Raw genomic sequence first — 17108 nt, forward strand, 5'->3', positions numbered from 1 at the left:
TTATACTTTTTTTGTACGAATTAACTAATAATTTGTCATTAGAATTATATTTTGCCACTAGAAATTACAAGGAATTAATCAAGAACATCAATAGTCACTGAATTAGTTTCCTTTGTGTACATTTTAGTACTGACAATAAGCAGTGACGTGAGAGCTTTTTGGTGTCAAATCGATTTCTCAGGGTCATATTACAATATTTTGAATATTTTCTTCCTTAAAAACATTGAAATTTATATTTTTTCTTATATGATTTATCTTCATTAGATTCCAATGTCCTAAAGATATTCTTGTCCATATGGAATATTCTGTTTAGATACCAAGCTTAGTTAAAAAAATTCTTCATTGAGAACAAAGCACATTTTGCTTCATTAAAAAATTATCTATATCTAAAAGTTATATTTTTAAACAAATGATCATCAATTTTTAAAAATTATTCCTTTGAACTCTAAAGAAACTATAGCAAACGTGTGAATATAAAATATTTCTAGTCAAACTTGCACTCATGCACAAAATAAATTTTCCAAACCACTGACGTTCCTATATTGATTGACAAATTCTACACAATGGCCTGCTGCGATCAAGCACGTGTCGATTTATTTTGGACCGGTTTCAAGAGGCCATCGATCAGCCCTGTTTAACAAAAATGAGCTTAATTAGCGTGCACGCCAACGTTGCGGCGACTGGTGCCAAAAGGTCCCTGTTTTTTTATACATGCGCCGAAAATAAGAAGAGACCAATAAAAAGCGACGTTCGTGTCCGTTGCAGAATAAAAATATAATAATTGGCGGGTGGTGCACGGCTGGCTAATTGCCTCGTGCATATAATGGACATGCCAATCAAGCAACCCCTCTAATTTTTTCTTCACTCCTTGTATGCATCAGCAGAGGCAAAGCGCTGACTCGGAGGAAAATCCCTTTGGCGCTCAATTTCCATTCAGCGCCGAGATCAAACGACCTTTGGATAAATGCAAAGGGCACGCCACGTGAATATTATATGAAAGACATTCGCAGCGAGCGGCGGATGAAATTCTGAATAAAATAAAACACACGTGGTTTTCTTTCTTTCTTTGCTCACCGACGCAAAAGGGAAATTGAAAGCGGCCCAAAAACTGCCTTTCATAATGCAACTCGTCTTTGAAGGTTCCCTCTGCTTTTCCTCCCTCTTTAACGCCAAAGTGGCTGCGAGTCGTTTTACACCCCATCCTGCTCTGCAAAAGCCATTTTTTCGTGCTTGCTTTCCGTCAGAGATATAAGCCTGAAATAGAGAGACAGCATAGCCTGCTATATGCTGACTTTTAAATAATAGTAATAACTTAATAACTTTATTCAATCCTCTAAATTTTTTAATCAAATTCATTGAAATTGAAGAAAATATTTAATAAAAGTTGCACGTCAAAAAGCGTTGTGGGTCACAACAAAATTTTATTGTCATGTTCTAATTAGGATTTTTTTTTTAATTTTGTCTTTGCAACAAGGTTTTAATTTTTCATGTAGCTTTATTTTTGTTTGCTATTCTGGAGGAAACCCATTCAAGAATTGAAATTCTGGCTGATTTTTCTTTGTTTTATAATACATTTTTTTTTTTTAAACCAACCGTTTTGTTGACTGCCAGTTACAAACAAGGAAAATACAATAATTTTTTGACCTCATTTTAATCAACAGGAAGCAGTTGGAGCAGAGGAAGAAAATTATCAATTTCAAGCATTCCAAAAGTATTATTATTTTTTAAAGGAAAATAAAGCTTTTAGATTTTGGCTGAAATGGTGAAATTTTTCTTGCTTGTGGCTGGAAATAGGTGGTTTCTTATATTATTAAAGATAATATCATTTTCCATTGAGAAAACTATTTTTTTCTCCATTTTAGTGTAATCTTTATTTGTGAAAAAAATTCAAACTTTGTTAAAGCTCCTCTCATATAATAACAAATAATAGAAAAGAATATAATTATTTTCTTGTTACCTTTCTTGTTGATCAGGAAAAATAAGTTAGTTTTTCCTTGTACACTTGGCATCCAAGACAAAGGAGCAGAAGCGAATGCGCGTTATATACGAACGAGCAGCCTTTAAATTTAATAAACATTCACGTCGCTTGCGAAAGGTTGTTGCGCTTTCCTGCGAGCTGTGCATTCGCATCAGACCGACGAGGAAAATCAATATCGCGTTTGCCTCCCTCATTTGCGTAAGCCTTTTTTGTTTATTGCAAGAATAAAAAGACAAAGAGTCAGTGGAAACTTGCCCCAAGCCAAGCGCCTCTATATTAATAAAAAAAAAACTCGTGTGTGTAGCGGGAAGTTGCATATATTATTATTATGCAATGTTGGTAGCGCCGACCAAAACAACAGCAAGGTATGTGGCCCGGGCCACTTTTTGACAGATTTTAGGTGGAAAAACCAGACCCAGTGACTTCTTAATGGGCATACTTCACAACGAAGAGTCACCGGCCTCAAAATTCACGTAAGCAACAAGTTTCCGTGCCCTGGGACCGGCTCAGGGTGCACGCCAAATTCAACAATGATGCGGGGCTATAGGGACCAGGTAACTCCGAGGACCATGGAGGGGCCTTCCCATAGCCATTTTACCAGACAACCGGACCCGTACGGTTTCCATGCAAACTGCAACTACCAAATCGAGTACCTCAAACAGCGTGTTTTTGAAATGGAAATGGAAATTTTTGCCCAAAATGAAAAAAGTTTTCAATCTAAAGGTTTTCCAATGTTGCCAACAAAATCAAGACCACCTGAACCTGAAATCCCATCCCTCGTGTCTCTCGGAGGTGACACGCCCCCGAAACAGCACCACCATCGGTCATGCTCTGAAACTCCAGTGGCGCGAGTATCAGGCACACAAATGCAGCTCCCTTCTGAAACCCCCAATCAGACTCGAGATGAAAATCAAAATGAAAAAGGCGCTACGAAATCGCAACACGCGGCCGTTGACGCAGACAATGACTGGAAAATCGTAACGCCAAAACGGCGCTCCAACAATTTGCCCCACCATGACCAATCAAAGAAACCTAACCAAAGGAACACCCAAACTCATGTCGGAGCCCATCAACAACAGCGCCAACAAAACTCAAAAAGGTCGAACCCGGCTCCGAAATCCACGCCTAAATACATGAAATATCAAATGGAAGTAAAGAAAATCGGAAACAAAGGCCTCCAGCGCCACCCAGAGAGCCGCTGCACTATTCTCGAGGAAACAGGTGACCTACTGAGAGCCAAAGGCGTGAAAGGGCAAGCTACTGGTGCAGATTTCAACCTGGGCGCCGGCCTCGCTCTCCACACCAAGAATGTAGGGCGTTTCGACCCTGCCCAGCTGCTCCTTCGACATCCGAATGCTGCCCCTGGCTACATTGCACCCGAGAAGATGCCAGACGGTTCCCTCATGCTCTTCTGTGTGTCTAAGCCACGATCCAATCAGAAACTCTATCACGACCCGGACGGACACATCCAAGGTGCCCGGGATATGGTACGAGGACTGGCCAAATACACAGAGGAACACAAGGTCACTGAACTCTCCCTGCCAAGAATCTGCTCCGGGCTGGACGGCATCAACGCTAGCTTCATCCACCAACTTCTACTAGATGAATTCCGCAACCAGCCAATCACAATTCACCTACTCTCCTTTAAACCACACGGCCGCACCACGAGGACCACCACAACTCCCACAACCAATACCCCTATTCAGGCCACCAACAATAAGGACGAAGATACGCCTGAGGACATTCAACCGGTTTTTCCCGGCGGCTCAGATCTCAATCTGGCGAGGTAAAGAGCACCGAAATTAACCTTATGCTTTGGAATATAGAAGGATTAGAGTCAAAATTAAAATTAATTCCTGAAACTGAATTTTTCAAAACTTATGATCTATTACTTTTTGTAGAAACATTTGCTGAAAGAGAGTTTAACATTGAAGGATTTAGATCAATAAATTTGCTGGCAAATAAAATAAACAGCAACGGGAGGGCAAGGAAAGGAATTTCAATCTATTTCAAAAATGAATTTAAATATGGAAAAAGAACAGAAACTATTGAAGTTAAGGATTTTGCATTGATCCAAATTTTTGAAAAATTAGTGATTGTTTTGTGTTACTTCCATCCAAGTTATGACCTGGATGAATTCTCAGATAACTTAGAAATGACTCTACTGAAAATTAGAAATTGTAATAATAAACCAGTTCTGCTTCTCGGGGATTTCAACTGTCGTGTTGAAAAATTAACCACAAATTATGATTGCAAAACTAAGTACTTAACCGAAAAAATGGAGAAAAATGGATTCTCATTGTTCAATGATCTAAATTTGCCAACACACGGTCACCCGGGTTGGAGAGGCAGTGTAATTGATCTGATCTTTGCTAACCACTTTGTCTCTAAAAAAGAATTTCAAGTGAAAGGAGAAATAGAAAAGAAACACCACCCGGTGACATGTGCCGCCTCAATTTCCAACTCTACTTCACAGCAACCAAAAATCTCTGAAAATAAAGCAAAACCAGTATATAAAATTGATTTAGAGAGACTTGAATTCCTAGTTAATAATGACTATGTCAATTTAAATACTTTGATCGATAATGACAATGTTGAAGCCTTTTATCTACACATTCTGGACATAGTTCAAAAATCAAAACAGGTCCCTCGCAAAAATAATAGAATAAGTAAACCATGGTTTGATTGCGAATGCTTTCTGAAAAGAAGGGACCTTGTTCATATCTATCACTCACTCCTAATGTCAAATTTCAGAAATGAATTCCTACTGAAAAGACTGCTGGATGTTAAGAAAGATTACAAAATTCTGCTAAAAAGTAAAAAACTCACATTTAATAAGAAACAAGAAGAAAAAATAATATTTGAGGCAGAACAAGAAGCTTACCGCTTCCTAAAACAGCCAGTCGAAATAATTGATAAAATACAAAACCCCATTGACCTCGAAGACTGGATTAAACACATGACAAAAATACTCAACTGTGAAAACTTTCAAGGAGATGATAGTTTAAACCTAAAATCGCTCTTAAACCATTATGATGAAGAAATTTCCTGCGAACCAATTTTCGACGCGGAAATTCTCTGGGCAGTGAAAAATCTGAAAAACAAAAAGGCTCCTGGCCCAGACCTCATTACAAATGAAAATATTAAATCCCTTGTTCAATTCATGCTTCCACTTTTCAACAAATTTTTCAATAAATGTCTGACCTTGGGAAAAATTCCGAAGCAATGGAAATATTCCACAATGAAACTTTTGTACAAAAATAAAGGAAGTGTTAATGACTGTAACTCATATAGAGGAATTTGCCTCAGCAACACATTATGTAAACTACTTGACAAAATTCTGAGCAGGAGAATAATGGAAAAATTTAAAAACATAATACCCGAGGAGCAATACGGTTTCATGCCTGGCAAGTCAACTCTCGAGGCGGCACAGAAATTGCAATCAAAAATTATCGAAACCGTTAATAAAAAAGGCACAAAGATGTATGCTATTTTTATTGATCTCACAAAAGCATTTGACTTGTCAAATAGAAAAATACTGCTGCAAAAAATTATAAATCAAAAGAAATTGTCCAAAACGGAATTGAGTTTACTGGCCGAATTTTTAGACTTAGATTTTATTAGTATTAATGATGGAATATCTCAATCTGAGCCTTTTGTTGAGTCAAATGGATTCAAGCAAGGAATGAATTCGAGTCCCCTCCTCTTTAACATATATATCTATGATATTGTGAAAATATTTCAAACAATCGAAGGAGTAGACTTTTATTTCTATGCAGATGACATGGTGTTTATTAGTAACGATGTTAAGAAAATTGAAGCAGTCATGAACAAATTTGTAGAATATGCTAAAGAAAACTATTTGAAACCTAACTATTCAAAAACAAAAATGATGAAATTCACAACAGGAGGAAAGGGGAAATATGCAAAGGACGATAAAATAGTGATTGACGGCCATGAAATAGAATATGTAAAAAACTTCCCATACTTAGGAATTTACTTCCAAAGATCAGGTAGAGATTTCACTGAACATATTGCACGGAGAAAGGAAAATGCGCTAACTGCGATGAATATGTATGGAGATTTGAGAAAATTGTCTATTGATTGTGCGAAAAAATTGTTTAATTTGAAATTTGCCCCGATGGCCTCTTACGGTATTGAAATTATTTGGCAACATCTCAGGGAAAAAGATTTTGAAGAACTAGAAAAAGTGAAATCTCGATATTTTAAGATAGTAATGGGAGTTTCAAAATACAACAAAAACACCTATGTGTACAAATTAGTCGATGAGAAATTGTTTGTTACCGATTTGAAAGAAAAATACGATCTCCCGGAGACGGGTAATTATGTCAAGTTCCTTGAGAGCTATAATTCTGAACATGAAAATAGGTTTAATGTGAAATTCAATGACACGCCGGCAATGAGAAATGATGTATGGAAACAACCCTTGTTTGATAAAAGACATGTGTTTTGTCGCTTTGCCATGCACGGCTTTCATAATCAAATCTGTAGCAATAGTTCCGAGCGCCAACAGTGTTTCGAGGAAAGTGATTCATGCGTGTGTTTGCTATGCGGTGAGAAATGCACCCAATATCATCTGGCTGAGTGCAACCACCGAGTGCTTAGCATTAATGACTATTCTAAAAATAAGTGAAAAACTTTGGAAACCCTGTCGCGCAAACTGATAAAATAAATTGTGAATCTTAATTTTAACCTTCTAAGATGTAAGTTGAAAGTTGTACTCAATTGAGTTTTCAATAAAGACCATATATGCAATGTTATAGTAATACACCTAGGGATATACAAGCTGATTTAATTTCAAAGGGATGGTATCAATTACGCAGTTAGCAAAGACCTGTTTGTGGTGAAAACTACATTTAGATTATGCTACAAAAAGCATGAATTTTAATTTACTAAAAAATAATGTTCTGCTGTAATTTACAAGGACAAAGTAGAAAATTTGGTGTAAATTGAATTTAATATTAATTTTGAGGCCCGCCAATTTCAATAAAAAGAAAAAAACTGTTGAATAATTACAAATAATGGCATATTCTTTTTCTGATCAATTTTTTACTCTGCGAATAATAGCGCTTTTTAATTTTTTAAACGTCCTTGCGCTGAAAAATCGGAAGGAGGAAGGTGATCAGACAGCATGATGTGTATTAACCTGTGCATTACAGGAATGCAGTGATTCTATTCAAATATCCTTTGTCTGAATTTCCTGCCAACCTTTTCCCTGATTGCCGCAAAATGTTAAACATGCACATTGTTTCTGCCAACGAAAGAAAGTACGCGGCGAGAAAGCTCGCATTCTATTTTCGACAAGTCGCTGCTGCCGCGACAATGATCTCTCGCACTTCCCACTACACGTCATTATGTGCATCTCATCCCTGCTCTCGCCGCTCATTATGTCACCGTACGATAATTAAGAGCACGTGTATGAGAATTAGCCGATCCCTTCCTTCGGGCTGTGAGAGCTAGGCCAATTTTGATGGAGTAGTGGTGGCGCGAAATACATCATCATGTGAAATTGTGCAATAAAAGTGCGCCGGTTGCCGCATTTTGCGTTCTGTCGTCCTCGTGGACTGATGCAAACTTTGCTTGTGAGATTCACATAAAAACTTTTGGATTGCTTTCATCTCCATAGTCTGTAAGTTTATACGCCCTTTTTTAAATTCTAAAATTTAACAATTGTGTAATAAAATTTTGTTTTTCACAAAGTTAAGTATCAGAAAAGTAATTTTTTTGCATAATTTCCTGCTGATTTTTCCTGGAGTGAATCTGGGAGCTAATCTCTGTCGATTGTTGAAGAATGTTTTTGTAAAATTTCCTTCACTCTAATGCGAAATTAAAAAAAAAACAGCTGTTTTAATAACTAAAAGACAGAATAGCTTTAAAAATAATTAATAGATTTTTTTATTTTAAAAACACTATTTAGCGAATAAAAAAAAAACATTTTTTCTTCAAAAAATCAAATAACTTGCTATTTTAGTAAATAATCTTGTAGTGATCATAAATCATAAAAAAAAATGGAAAATTACCTGCAAAATTTATTTACAAAAAAAATGTGACTGCAACAATTTGCTTTAAAAATATTTTTTTTGTAAATTATGAATAAATTGCTCTAATTTTTTATTCCAATCAAGTCATGAAAAAACTAATTGAAAAATAATGAGCAGAAAGACCTATCAAAGGTCTGCCAAAACGGTCGACATGCTGGGTGACGCGAAATTCACACTTCACACTATTAAAAAACGATCACACCACATTAAAACTGCTTCAAAGCAGAGATTGCAAATTATCCTCATTAAAATAATTCAAAACTCATGAATTATGGCTGCATCCCGTAGGTGGAACATGAACAGCAGATTTCTTGCTTTTTTCCTTTGAAAAAACAAATAACTCCAAAACCCCACGCAGCAGAATGGGTTTTATATTATCATTGGAAAGAAATGGTCAAATAATTTTTTTTATCAGAGTACTTATCGTAATAAAAATCTGCTCAACAGAATTTTTGTTTTATATTTGTGTCATACACCGTCTCTGCGTATAGTTAATTTTTTCTTAAGAGTTTGGGCACGAAGAATAAATCTTACATTATTATATAATGAGAAGAAACAAGTGCATCTTTTAGGATATTATTTATTTCTACAATAATTTTTGGTAATAAATATAACAAATAATGAAAATCTCAGCCTATAATTTCTAGTTTTAAAATATATATAATTTAGATAATTATTTGGCGGCGAGTTATAGTCAAAAAATCCATCCAATTTCTGGACAAATTCCGGCAATCGCACAGCGCTTCCTGTGATTGGAAATAAGTTGTAGTGACAATAAACGATAATGTGAGTAAAATTAACTCTCAATCTGGCTGGTTTTTCTGTGGTTTAGCAACTGTTTCATTTTTTTTTCTGTACTAAGAATTATTATCAGCTTTTTATCGCTTTTTACTTCCTCACAAAATTCGATAGTCTCTCTTCATTTTTTTTATATATTTAAAAATTCTGTCGTCCTATTTGTAGCGTGGAATAATACAAAAGTTATTTTTACTTTCAATTTCTGAGCAATCAAAAGCAGAATAAAATGTGGATCAATTTTGGGCAGATGCGCAATTTGAATAAAAAGTTATAATTTTAGTTTTTGTTTAATTACCTCAATTGAAAATGATGAATTGTCCCAATGCCTTCTTTTCCTGCCTCCTAACTGCAAATCAATGCAAATTAAGGCGCGGATGCGTCACGAACCCTTTTTTTTAACCCAGCGCCATGACCAATCTTATCTCTCTTGCAGCCTCGCTTACAAAATAATTTATCACTGCCACCCTAAAAATACATTTCACCAATCGATGGAAGCAAAAAGAATAAATTGTTCCAAAGCATTATGAATATTTATTTTGACGCAGAAATAAAGGAACTGTGGAATTTGCTGAATTGCGATTTGCCTCGCCGGCGTGGTTCCTCTGCCCTTTGTCGCGCAAAACCTTTACAATCCCGTCCTTGGCAGGGAGGTTTGATCGTCCCACTTGCTCACCCGCATCATCTCTGGCGCATTCCTTTGATGTGGCGGCAGCACCGCTCGATATCCATTCTGATATGTATGTCCTCGCGCTTTGTTGATTACTATTATTATTACATGTGTGTGCGCACTGCGTGATCGGCCTATTCATTGCTCGCCGACTTCAAAGCTGCTCTCGCCGTTAATTAATGAGCCTGCTTAAAACCAAATTCAAAACCCTGGCTAAGCTTGCACAGTGAGACTCGGATTTAGGATTCAAAAGTTGAATCAGAGCTTTGTATTCATTGCGGTGGTGGTGAGTAATATGAACTTTGCTGATTAGGATATTTTGAAAATTTGCAGGAAGCACACGCTCCGTTTACAATTAGTAATTCTTGAAATGCTGAAAATTGTAAAACAAAAGTGACACACCTAATTTTACTGTTTTATCCATACTAAAGTGGCATTACCATGAAGTTTATTGTTTTAAATTAAAAAAAAAAATTAAAATACAGACGCTTTTTGAACTGAAACCTCCAGAATATAAGAAAATTTCGTTTTGGCTTGTGATCTATGGTGTCAACAATACAAACGAACCAAAACAAACAAACGAATGTCCCAAATGATATGTATCGAGAACCACTGAATTTTTCTCAAACTCGTTTTGCACGAGCTCGTAAATTATGTATTTAGGGTGCGCGGCGAGACACATTACTTCTGCAATATTTGCTGGACTGGAGCTTGTATATGAGCCGCATGCACCAAGATCGCAGTCGCGATAGCGCGCGCCGACAAACTCTGCATACACTTTTCAGCTTGCTGGGTCTGTGCAGCGCCCCATTTTATTTACGTCATGCTTGAGGCTTAATTATACATAATTAGGGCAGCTGGCTGCTCCAGTGTTAGTTGAGTGAGTGCAACCAGAGTGACGGACTTGATTCCCATGCATCCCCCCGGGTGTAATATTGCCGCCCACGCAGCCCAATGATAATGCGGCTCTGCACTAAATTAAGCGTGCGAGACACGCGCCTCCACTCGGAGCATACTAATTCCATAATTTCATTGCGTAATGCAATTTTGACTCGGGTTTTGGTCTAATGGCCCTCCCTAATTCAACCTCTGCCGCTTTTTAATAGCGGCTATTATAAACCCAAGTTGTATTAATTCTGTTAATCTTGTATGTCAAATCTATATTGTCCTTAAATAAAGGTGTGAACTTCCAAAACGTCGAGGCGAAAAGAAAAATTAAAAACTTCTTGATATGGATTAAGATTGCCAGAAGATAAACAATACCTTTCTTCCAAGGAATCGGAACCTAAAAAGATAAAAAAAAACCTTGCTGTTGTGAAATTTAGAGGGACGCTGCTCCTTTTATACTCTCTTATAAGGGGACTCGTTCTTGCAAGCAGTTCTTCACTTAAGCTTGATTCCGTGAGATTAGTACGTTTTCACCAATTTAAGTTTCTCAAACTTAAAATTTAAAAAGAAAAAACTACATCATCACAAAGTTTGCGTGAAAAATTTTGGATCGGCTAGTGGTTGGGTGCAGCATGAGAAGACACTTTGCTGTGAAGCTGATATTTACATTCAATTTGTAAAATTTGTGCTACCATGCTTCTTGAAAAAATATTTGGGCAAAAATTTTGAAATCCTCCAATATCAATTTTACTTTTCATAAAAAAAATCAATTTTTTGTTTATTATTTTGAATATGCGATTTTTTGTCTATTGACATAATGTATATTGGTCTTTTTTAATGCTGCGCAAGTGGGAATTTATTTGTACCCAAAAAATTGATTTCTTATTTTTTTTAGTATTTTATATTTGTCCAATTTTTCGCAACAAAATACTATATCAATATTGAAAAATAGTCAATTGTTAGAAGAGAAACGCGGAAAAATACCACTATATTGGATTCATAAACTATATCAATACGCCACACCAGATACCACTAGCGAGAATTTAGCTTAAACTTAAAAAAAAAGCATTAGATAATATTGAATTAAAATTTTTCAACTTTGACTTTCTTGTTTTTGTTGCAGTAATGGTGTCTAAAGAAGAGGAGGCAATCGCGTAAGAATCAAAATGAGAGGTGAGAAATGGATTTAAATAAATTTATAACTATGATTATTTGCTTAAATATTTCAGTTTGAATTCAATTGAATTGTTATATCATAAAGGAAGCTTATAAAGTAATGAAGGTTTGTTTTTGGTTTAAAAATGTCACTTAATAAAAAAAAATCTTAATAAAGAAAAATACATAATTATTGAACTTGTCACAGGAAACCGAGGGTCTCGGACGACGCCCCCGTTGCTGGCCGAGGAGGGTTTGGTGGGGCAACTGCACCAGATGCTGCCACCCTCCCGGGGTGCCCGTAGCCGCCGAAGCGCCTCCTGCATCAGAACGGCTGTGTTCATCTTCATCGTCACCTTCCTCTGGCTGCAGCTGCACATGGCCAACCTGAGCAGCAGCACCTCTGGCTCCACAAAGCCAGGCGTCGTCTCCACTCCGGAGGCCGAAAACACGCTGCAGCAATTCCTCAATGTCCTTCCAGTTCACCTGCACAAGTTCCTGCTGGGCAGAAACAGCACTCAGAATGGCACCGACGTGGCGCCGCCGCACTTCAATACATCCATGATCAAACAGGCCATCGAGCAGTACAACCGTTACCAGGTGGTGCTCAACGAGGACACCTTCGGTCCACTGCATAATGATTCTCTAGTCATTGTTGTGCAGGTTTGTTAATAAATCAATAATATACCCAATTTAATTAAACATTTAAAAATTTTTTATTTATTAAAAATTGAGGTTACACAAATTAACATCGATTTTATACACTGTATAATTTTTTAAGGAAAAGTTTTATTTAAAAATTTGTGAGGCACTAAATTATTTCTTTATTATTTATTCTAACAGTGAGAAAATAATCTCTATTGAGTTGAGCTACTTTTAAACTCTGGACGATGTTCTTCACTCTATTCTGTTTTTGTTTTTCGTCTCTTTTATTAATTATTTGCAGTTCAAAAGTTCACCGTATTTAATCAGCTTGCCCTCAATATAGGTCCACACAAGAATCACATATCTGCGGCACTTGATTGTTAGTTTGGCCCAGGCAAAAGGCATTGAGAATGTACTGCTGGTTATAAGTCACGACTTTTTTGACCCTGAGATCAACGAACTGGTGCACTCGATAGACTTTTGCAAAGTGATGCAGATTTTCTACCCTTATTCCATCCAGACTCATCCAAAAGAGTTCCCTGGCGAAAGTCTTAGTGACTGTCCAAGAAATATCAAGAAAGAGCAGTAAGTATTTAAATAATTAGAAAATTAAATATTATACTGTTGTCAATTCGTTAGTGTGAGTGTGTTTATTTCTTATTGTAGATCATTTTTTAAGAATTTGTGATTAACAAATAAAAATTCTTAGATATATCAATTAACATAATTGATAAGAAATTATCAAAATGATGTTCATTAAAAATTACGATCAAAAATGTTGCAAATATAGAGTGAGAGAATTAAAATAATTTCTAATTTTCTGAACTTCCGGCACTCCTAAAGCTTAACAATTAATTCCAGGGCGCAGAAAATCAAATGTATCAATGCAGATCATCCAGATCTGTATGGGCACTACAGGGAGGCAAAGTTCACACAAACAAAGCACCACTGGTGGTGGAAGGCAAATAGGGTGTTTGACCATTTGGAGGTCACCAAAAACCACACAGGTTTGCTTTCATTGATCTCCTTTTTCCCAAAATAACTATTTCTCTCAGGGCTTGTGCTCTTCCTGGAGGAGGACCACTACGTGGCTGAAGACTTTATTGAAGCGCTAAGACTTATGAAAAAGGCAACGGCCATTCACTGCGATAAATGCAACATTCTCTCGTTAGGAACCTACCTTAAGACTTACAATTACTACGGTGATTCCAAAAACGTGAGTCTCTTTTTGTGGCTTGCTTTGTGCATTTTCAAAATCACTCCAGAGCTTTTGTACGCATTTCTAACATGTGGATTTGGGTGTGTGCAAAATTTACAGAAAGAAGCTGCCAAAGCCAAGCGTTTGGGTATCAGCACCTCTAACATTCCTCCATCCTGGAACTTTGAAATATTGCCCACTCTCTATCAGCAGTACCAGAAGGTCACTAACCTCTTTCTGAAAGCATTTCTGAATTTGCATGAAGTTCATGAGTTTAGATCATTTTACGATTTTGCCTTTTTATTTGTGCACAAATGTATGCTTTGATTATTTTAATACACGCTTTTCATTTCCTTGCTTCCAGAATTAAATTTTCATTTTGCTTGATTCTTTAATTCCACACTCACGCCTTCTTTTTTTTTCAGCAATTTTTTGTTTCCATATTTTGTGGAAAAATTATTAATATCTTTGACTCCCTCTGCGAGTAACTTTTATTAGGAAACTTTTCATCCTAAGAGTGCCTTCGAAATTAGTTTTCAGAAAAATCTAGATTTATTGACAAATTACAATTTATAATTTCATATGAGAAGAAAGCATTTAAAATTCACTGAAATTAAAATATCAAAATTCTGCATAAATACATATTTAACATCCTGTTTTTTTATATAAGAGACTTTTTGAATTCCATACTAAATAGTTATCACTAATTTTTAAAATGAACTCTACAGGCGGAGGTCACTCCGTGGGTAAGTAGCAAGCACAACATGGGCATGGCCTTCAACCGGACAACGTGGCGAGAAATTCGCAAGTGCGCTAAGTACTTTTGCGATTTTGATGACTACAACTGGGACTGGAGTCTTCAGCAGGTCTCGCAAAACTGCATTTCTCACAAGTTGTTTGCACTAGTCATGCGAGGACCCAGGGTTTTCCACGTTGGGGAGTGGTAAGCCCTCTTTTATTTCAAAATATTTCCAGCTTAAATCTTTGATTTTCTCTAAAGCGGAGTACACCACAAGAAGACAAACTGTGAGTCGACTGCTGCAATAAGCAAAGTGCTGAAGGTGCTGAAAAATGCCAAAAAGCATCTCTTCCCGTCCCACTTGACTCTCACCATACCGGCCAACTTGAAGAAGCAGAAGCCCCTGCGCAAGGGCAACGGTGGGTGGGGTGACAAGAGAGACCACCAGTTGTGTTACAACATGACGGTAAAAGACTTTGTACTCAACTAGGGTCATTAAGTTCGTGGCAAGTCGATATAAATGTGTGCGCGCGGACAGGAGATTTGAGCCTAATTAGATGCCAAAATTCAAGTAGATATGTTAACCAGCGGTTGACTTATTTTGCTTGACTCTAACTTGAGGCGAAAATTATTTCAAAGCTACACATTCTATTTTACATAAAGACATTAATTTGCTGCCTAATGCCTAAAATGTCTTGATTGAGTCAATTGTGAGTAATATTTTGTGATTTTGTTGATTTATATTACGACCGCTCAAATTTAATTGTATGTGTTTGTCGCACAAAAATTGTATGTTATTGTTTTGTCATTTTTATGAGTGCACAAATATTTCATTATTTCTACATGCTTTCTTAATGTTGTCGTCATTTCCTGTTGTCGCTCTAGTCAAACCACATCCTTAATTTACTTACTCTTCATAGGAGTCCTTGTCAAAAAAAAAAAAACGCAGTTGGCAAGACCAATTTATTGTGATTTTTATGATCTGAACTTAAAATTCCGGTTCATGCATGGCTTTCTTCTATATATGAATGAGTGATTGATAGGATTTTGTAAATAAGTGTAGTTAGCAATCTCCAGGATGCTGATATTTTTAGATATTTGGAGAAAGCAATTTGTGGAAAATATTTTCAATGACTTGTCATAATCAGTGATTGAGCAAGAGTGAAAAATACTCTTACAATAATAACTTTCTTGTCAGTGTTGCTATCCTTGTATTTTGCTTTATGCAAAAACTTGATACAATAAGTAAATGGTGTGCCACTTGTATACTGTGCATTCACTTTTTTAATTTCTACAAAAACCCTTACCATGATCATCAACAACAAAAACAATTGGAGGGATTGTAAGGAATTGAAAAATAACCTTTTTATATTTATTTATTTATAATGGCAAATCCGGAATAATTTCATCTAAGAGCAAAAATAATAGGATTTCGTCCAGATTTTTTTACATCATATAGTGCATTTTTAAAGAGGCAATTTATCTAAAAGCTATAAAAACCTACAATAGGAATCTGGGAAGTGCTGCCTCTTTTCTTTCAATTAATTCATTAATTGTACTTGACGTTTTGGGCTTATTTGCCACTGAGCTGCTCATAGAGCTTGGGGACGTAATCGTCCCACTGGGCCTGGTAGAAGTTTCCAGCCACAGGGTTGCCCAGGTTGTACTTTTTGGCAAAGTTGCGGATGGAGAACTTACCACGGTTGTCGCCAGAGCGGTTGGTCAGGCGAGGCTCATCAAAGGTCAAACTGCCAGACTGTTTGAAGATAAGGAAAACATATCTGTGCAAGCCTGCAAAAGAGAGTTTACAAATTAAATAATAAGCAAATAGTCAGCTCTTGTTAACCAAGGCTACTTTTATTTGTTTAATTTAAGGATGTTTATGAACTAGAAGGATGTATGCATACCAGTTCCTTGCGGAGGTCCAGAGCCAACATACTCGGAGAGGGTCTCGCCCTCGGCAATTTTGGTTTCGGGGACATTCCCGACCAGCCAGTGGTGCCACTCACGGAACTTTGGCTCAGCACGGCTGGGTGCATCAGGATCTGTAAAAAATTGTTTTATGAAATTTACATAAATTCTTCTCCAAAATAAATAAATAAATAAAAATTAAAAGTGATAGAAATCATTTAAAAATAACTTGTCAGTCAGATTTGTACATATGAAAGATTCAAGATTAAAAAGAAAAAAAATGATATTTGTTTGTGGTGAGAGGATATTACCAGTCATGCAGACAGTGTACAGGGCACCCTTCTCAGCATTCCAATTGACGGTAGGGATGTTCTTGACCTGGGTAGGAGTGAGTTCATTGCCCTCGTTGACTGTTACACCACTGTCGTATGATACCTAAGGTTTTATTAAATTGAATATAATTCTGAATTTTACAACAAGAAATATTAATTTTTACCTGAGCAACTTCAGTGGGAGCCACGTCGATGACGTCTGGGACAACTCCGTGCTGTTCCATGCTTCTGGCAAGGGTAGAAACCGACCTTTTGACCACGTTTGAGATCACTTGTCTGCCGGCTCCGCCGAAAACGCCTAGAACCATCTGTGCGCAAACAAAAATGCCGAAAATGCGTTTTAGTTTCATTATGTCACTTTGAATGACGAAAGGCGACTGAAAGGTCGGAAGAGCAACTCTCCCGGAACGTTACCAAGTAAAAATCTAGCTGATGTACCGTAATTTTGTTGAATAAAATTAAATTTACAAGGTTAACTCCTTCCAGTTGCTCCTCGTCTGTCTCATTTGCATACAAACGCGCGCGAAATTTTCAAAATTCAAACACTTATCTATGAGAATAAAAAAATCTTGTATTTTCATAATATCTCTCCTATAATTTTGATAAAAATTTGCATTAATAAAATTTCAGTTGGTTTTTATAATTTCTGACAAAAGGTTGGAGTGATATTCAGTCAGAAATCCGTAATTTACCGGAAAAAAAGTCTTTTACGTTAGAGTTGTTGTTGTGCATTTA

At 36.6% G+C, this 17108-nt stretch overlaps 2 protein-coding genes across 7 annotated transcripts in view; one reads left to right on the top strand and one right to left on the bottom strand.

The window, feature by feature from the left end:
• Positions 1-15403, top strand: part of LOC132196470 (alpha-1,6-mannosyl-glycoprotein 2-beta-N-acetylglucosaminyltransferase) — an 18459-nt gene extending 3056 nt beyond the window's left edge. For 2 of the 4 annotated variants that reach the window (XM_059619148.1, XM_059619147.1), the window contains exons 3-10: positions 11517-11566; positions 11757-12211; positions 12537-12778; positions 13055-13200; positions 13249-13409; positions 13512-13613; positions 14120-14334; positions 14392-15403. In XM_059619148.1, coding sequence (XP_059475131.1) covers positions 11560-11566; positions 11757-12211; positions 12537-12778; positions 13055-13200; positions 13249-13409; positions 13512-13613; positions 14120-14334; positions 14392-14620 — 1557 coding nt within the window. In that variant the 5' untranslated portion in view covers positions 11517-11559 and the 3' untranslated portion in view covers positions 14621-15403. Of the gene's footprint in view, positions 1-9647; positions 9792-11516; positions 11567-11756; positions 12212-12536; positions 12779-13054; positions 13201-13248; positions 13410-13511; positions 13614-14119; positions 14335-14391 lie in introns of those variants that run through there. The other 2 variants (XM_059619149.1, XM_059619150.1) reach the window with 2 other exon arrangements.
• Positions 15404-15470: 67 nt separating this feature from the next.
• On the bottom strand, positions 15471-16943 carry LOC132196474 (protein D3-like). 3 transcript variants are annotated; one of them, XM_059619159.1, is made up of 5 exons: positions 16812-16943; positions 16538-16681; positions 16353-16476; positions 16038-16175; positions 15471-15921 (listed from the first exon to the last, which is right to left on the bottom strand). In XM_059619159.1, exons 2-5 carry the CDS (start codon positions 16679-16681, stop codon positions 15704-15706), a joined length of 624 nt encoding a protein of 207 aa, XP_059475142.1. In that variant the 5' UTR covers positions 16812-16943; the 3' UTR covers positions 15471-15703. The 3 variants fall into 3 exon arrangements, with proteins under 3 accessions (XP_059475142.1, XP_059475141.1, XP_059475140.1); XM_059619158.1 differs by having other exon boundaries at positions 16788-16899; XM_059619157.1 differs by lacking the exon at positions 16812-16943 and having other exon boundaries at positions 16538-16781.
• Positions 16944-17108: the final 165 nt, after the last annotated feature.

Source organism: Neocloeon triangulifer, unplaced genomic scaffold (genome assembly GCF_031216515.1).
Source record: "Neocloeon triangulifer isolate White Clay Creek 2 clone unplaced genomic scaffold, ASM3121651v1 ptg000012l, whole genome shotgun sequence".
Taxonomy (NCBI): Eukaryota; Metazoa; Arthropoda; class Insecta; order Ephemeroptera; family Baetidae; genus Neocloeon; species Neocloeon triangulifer.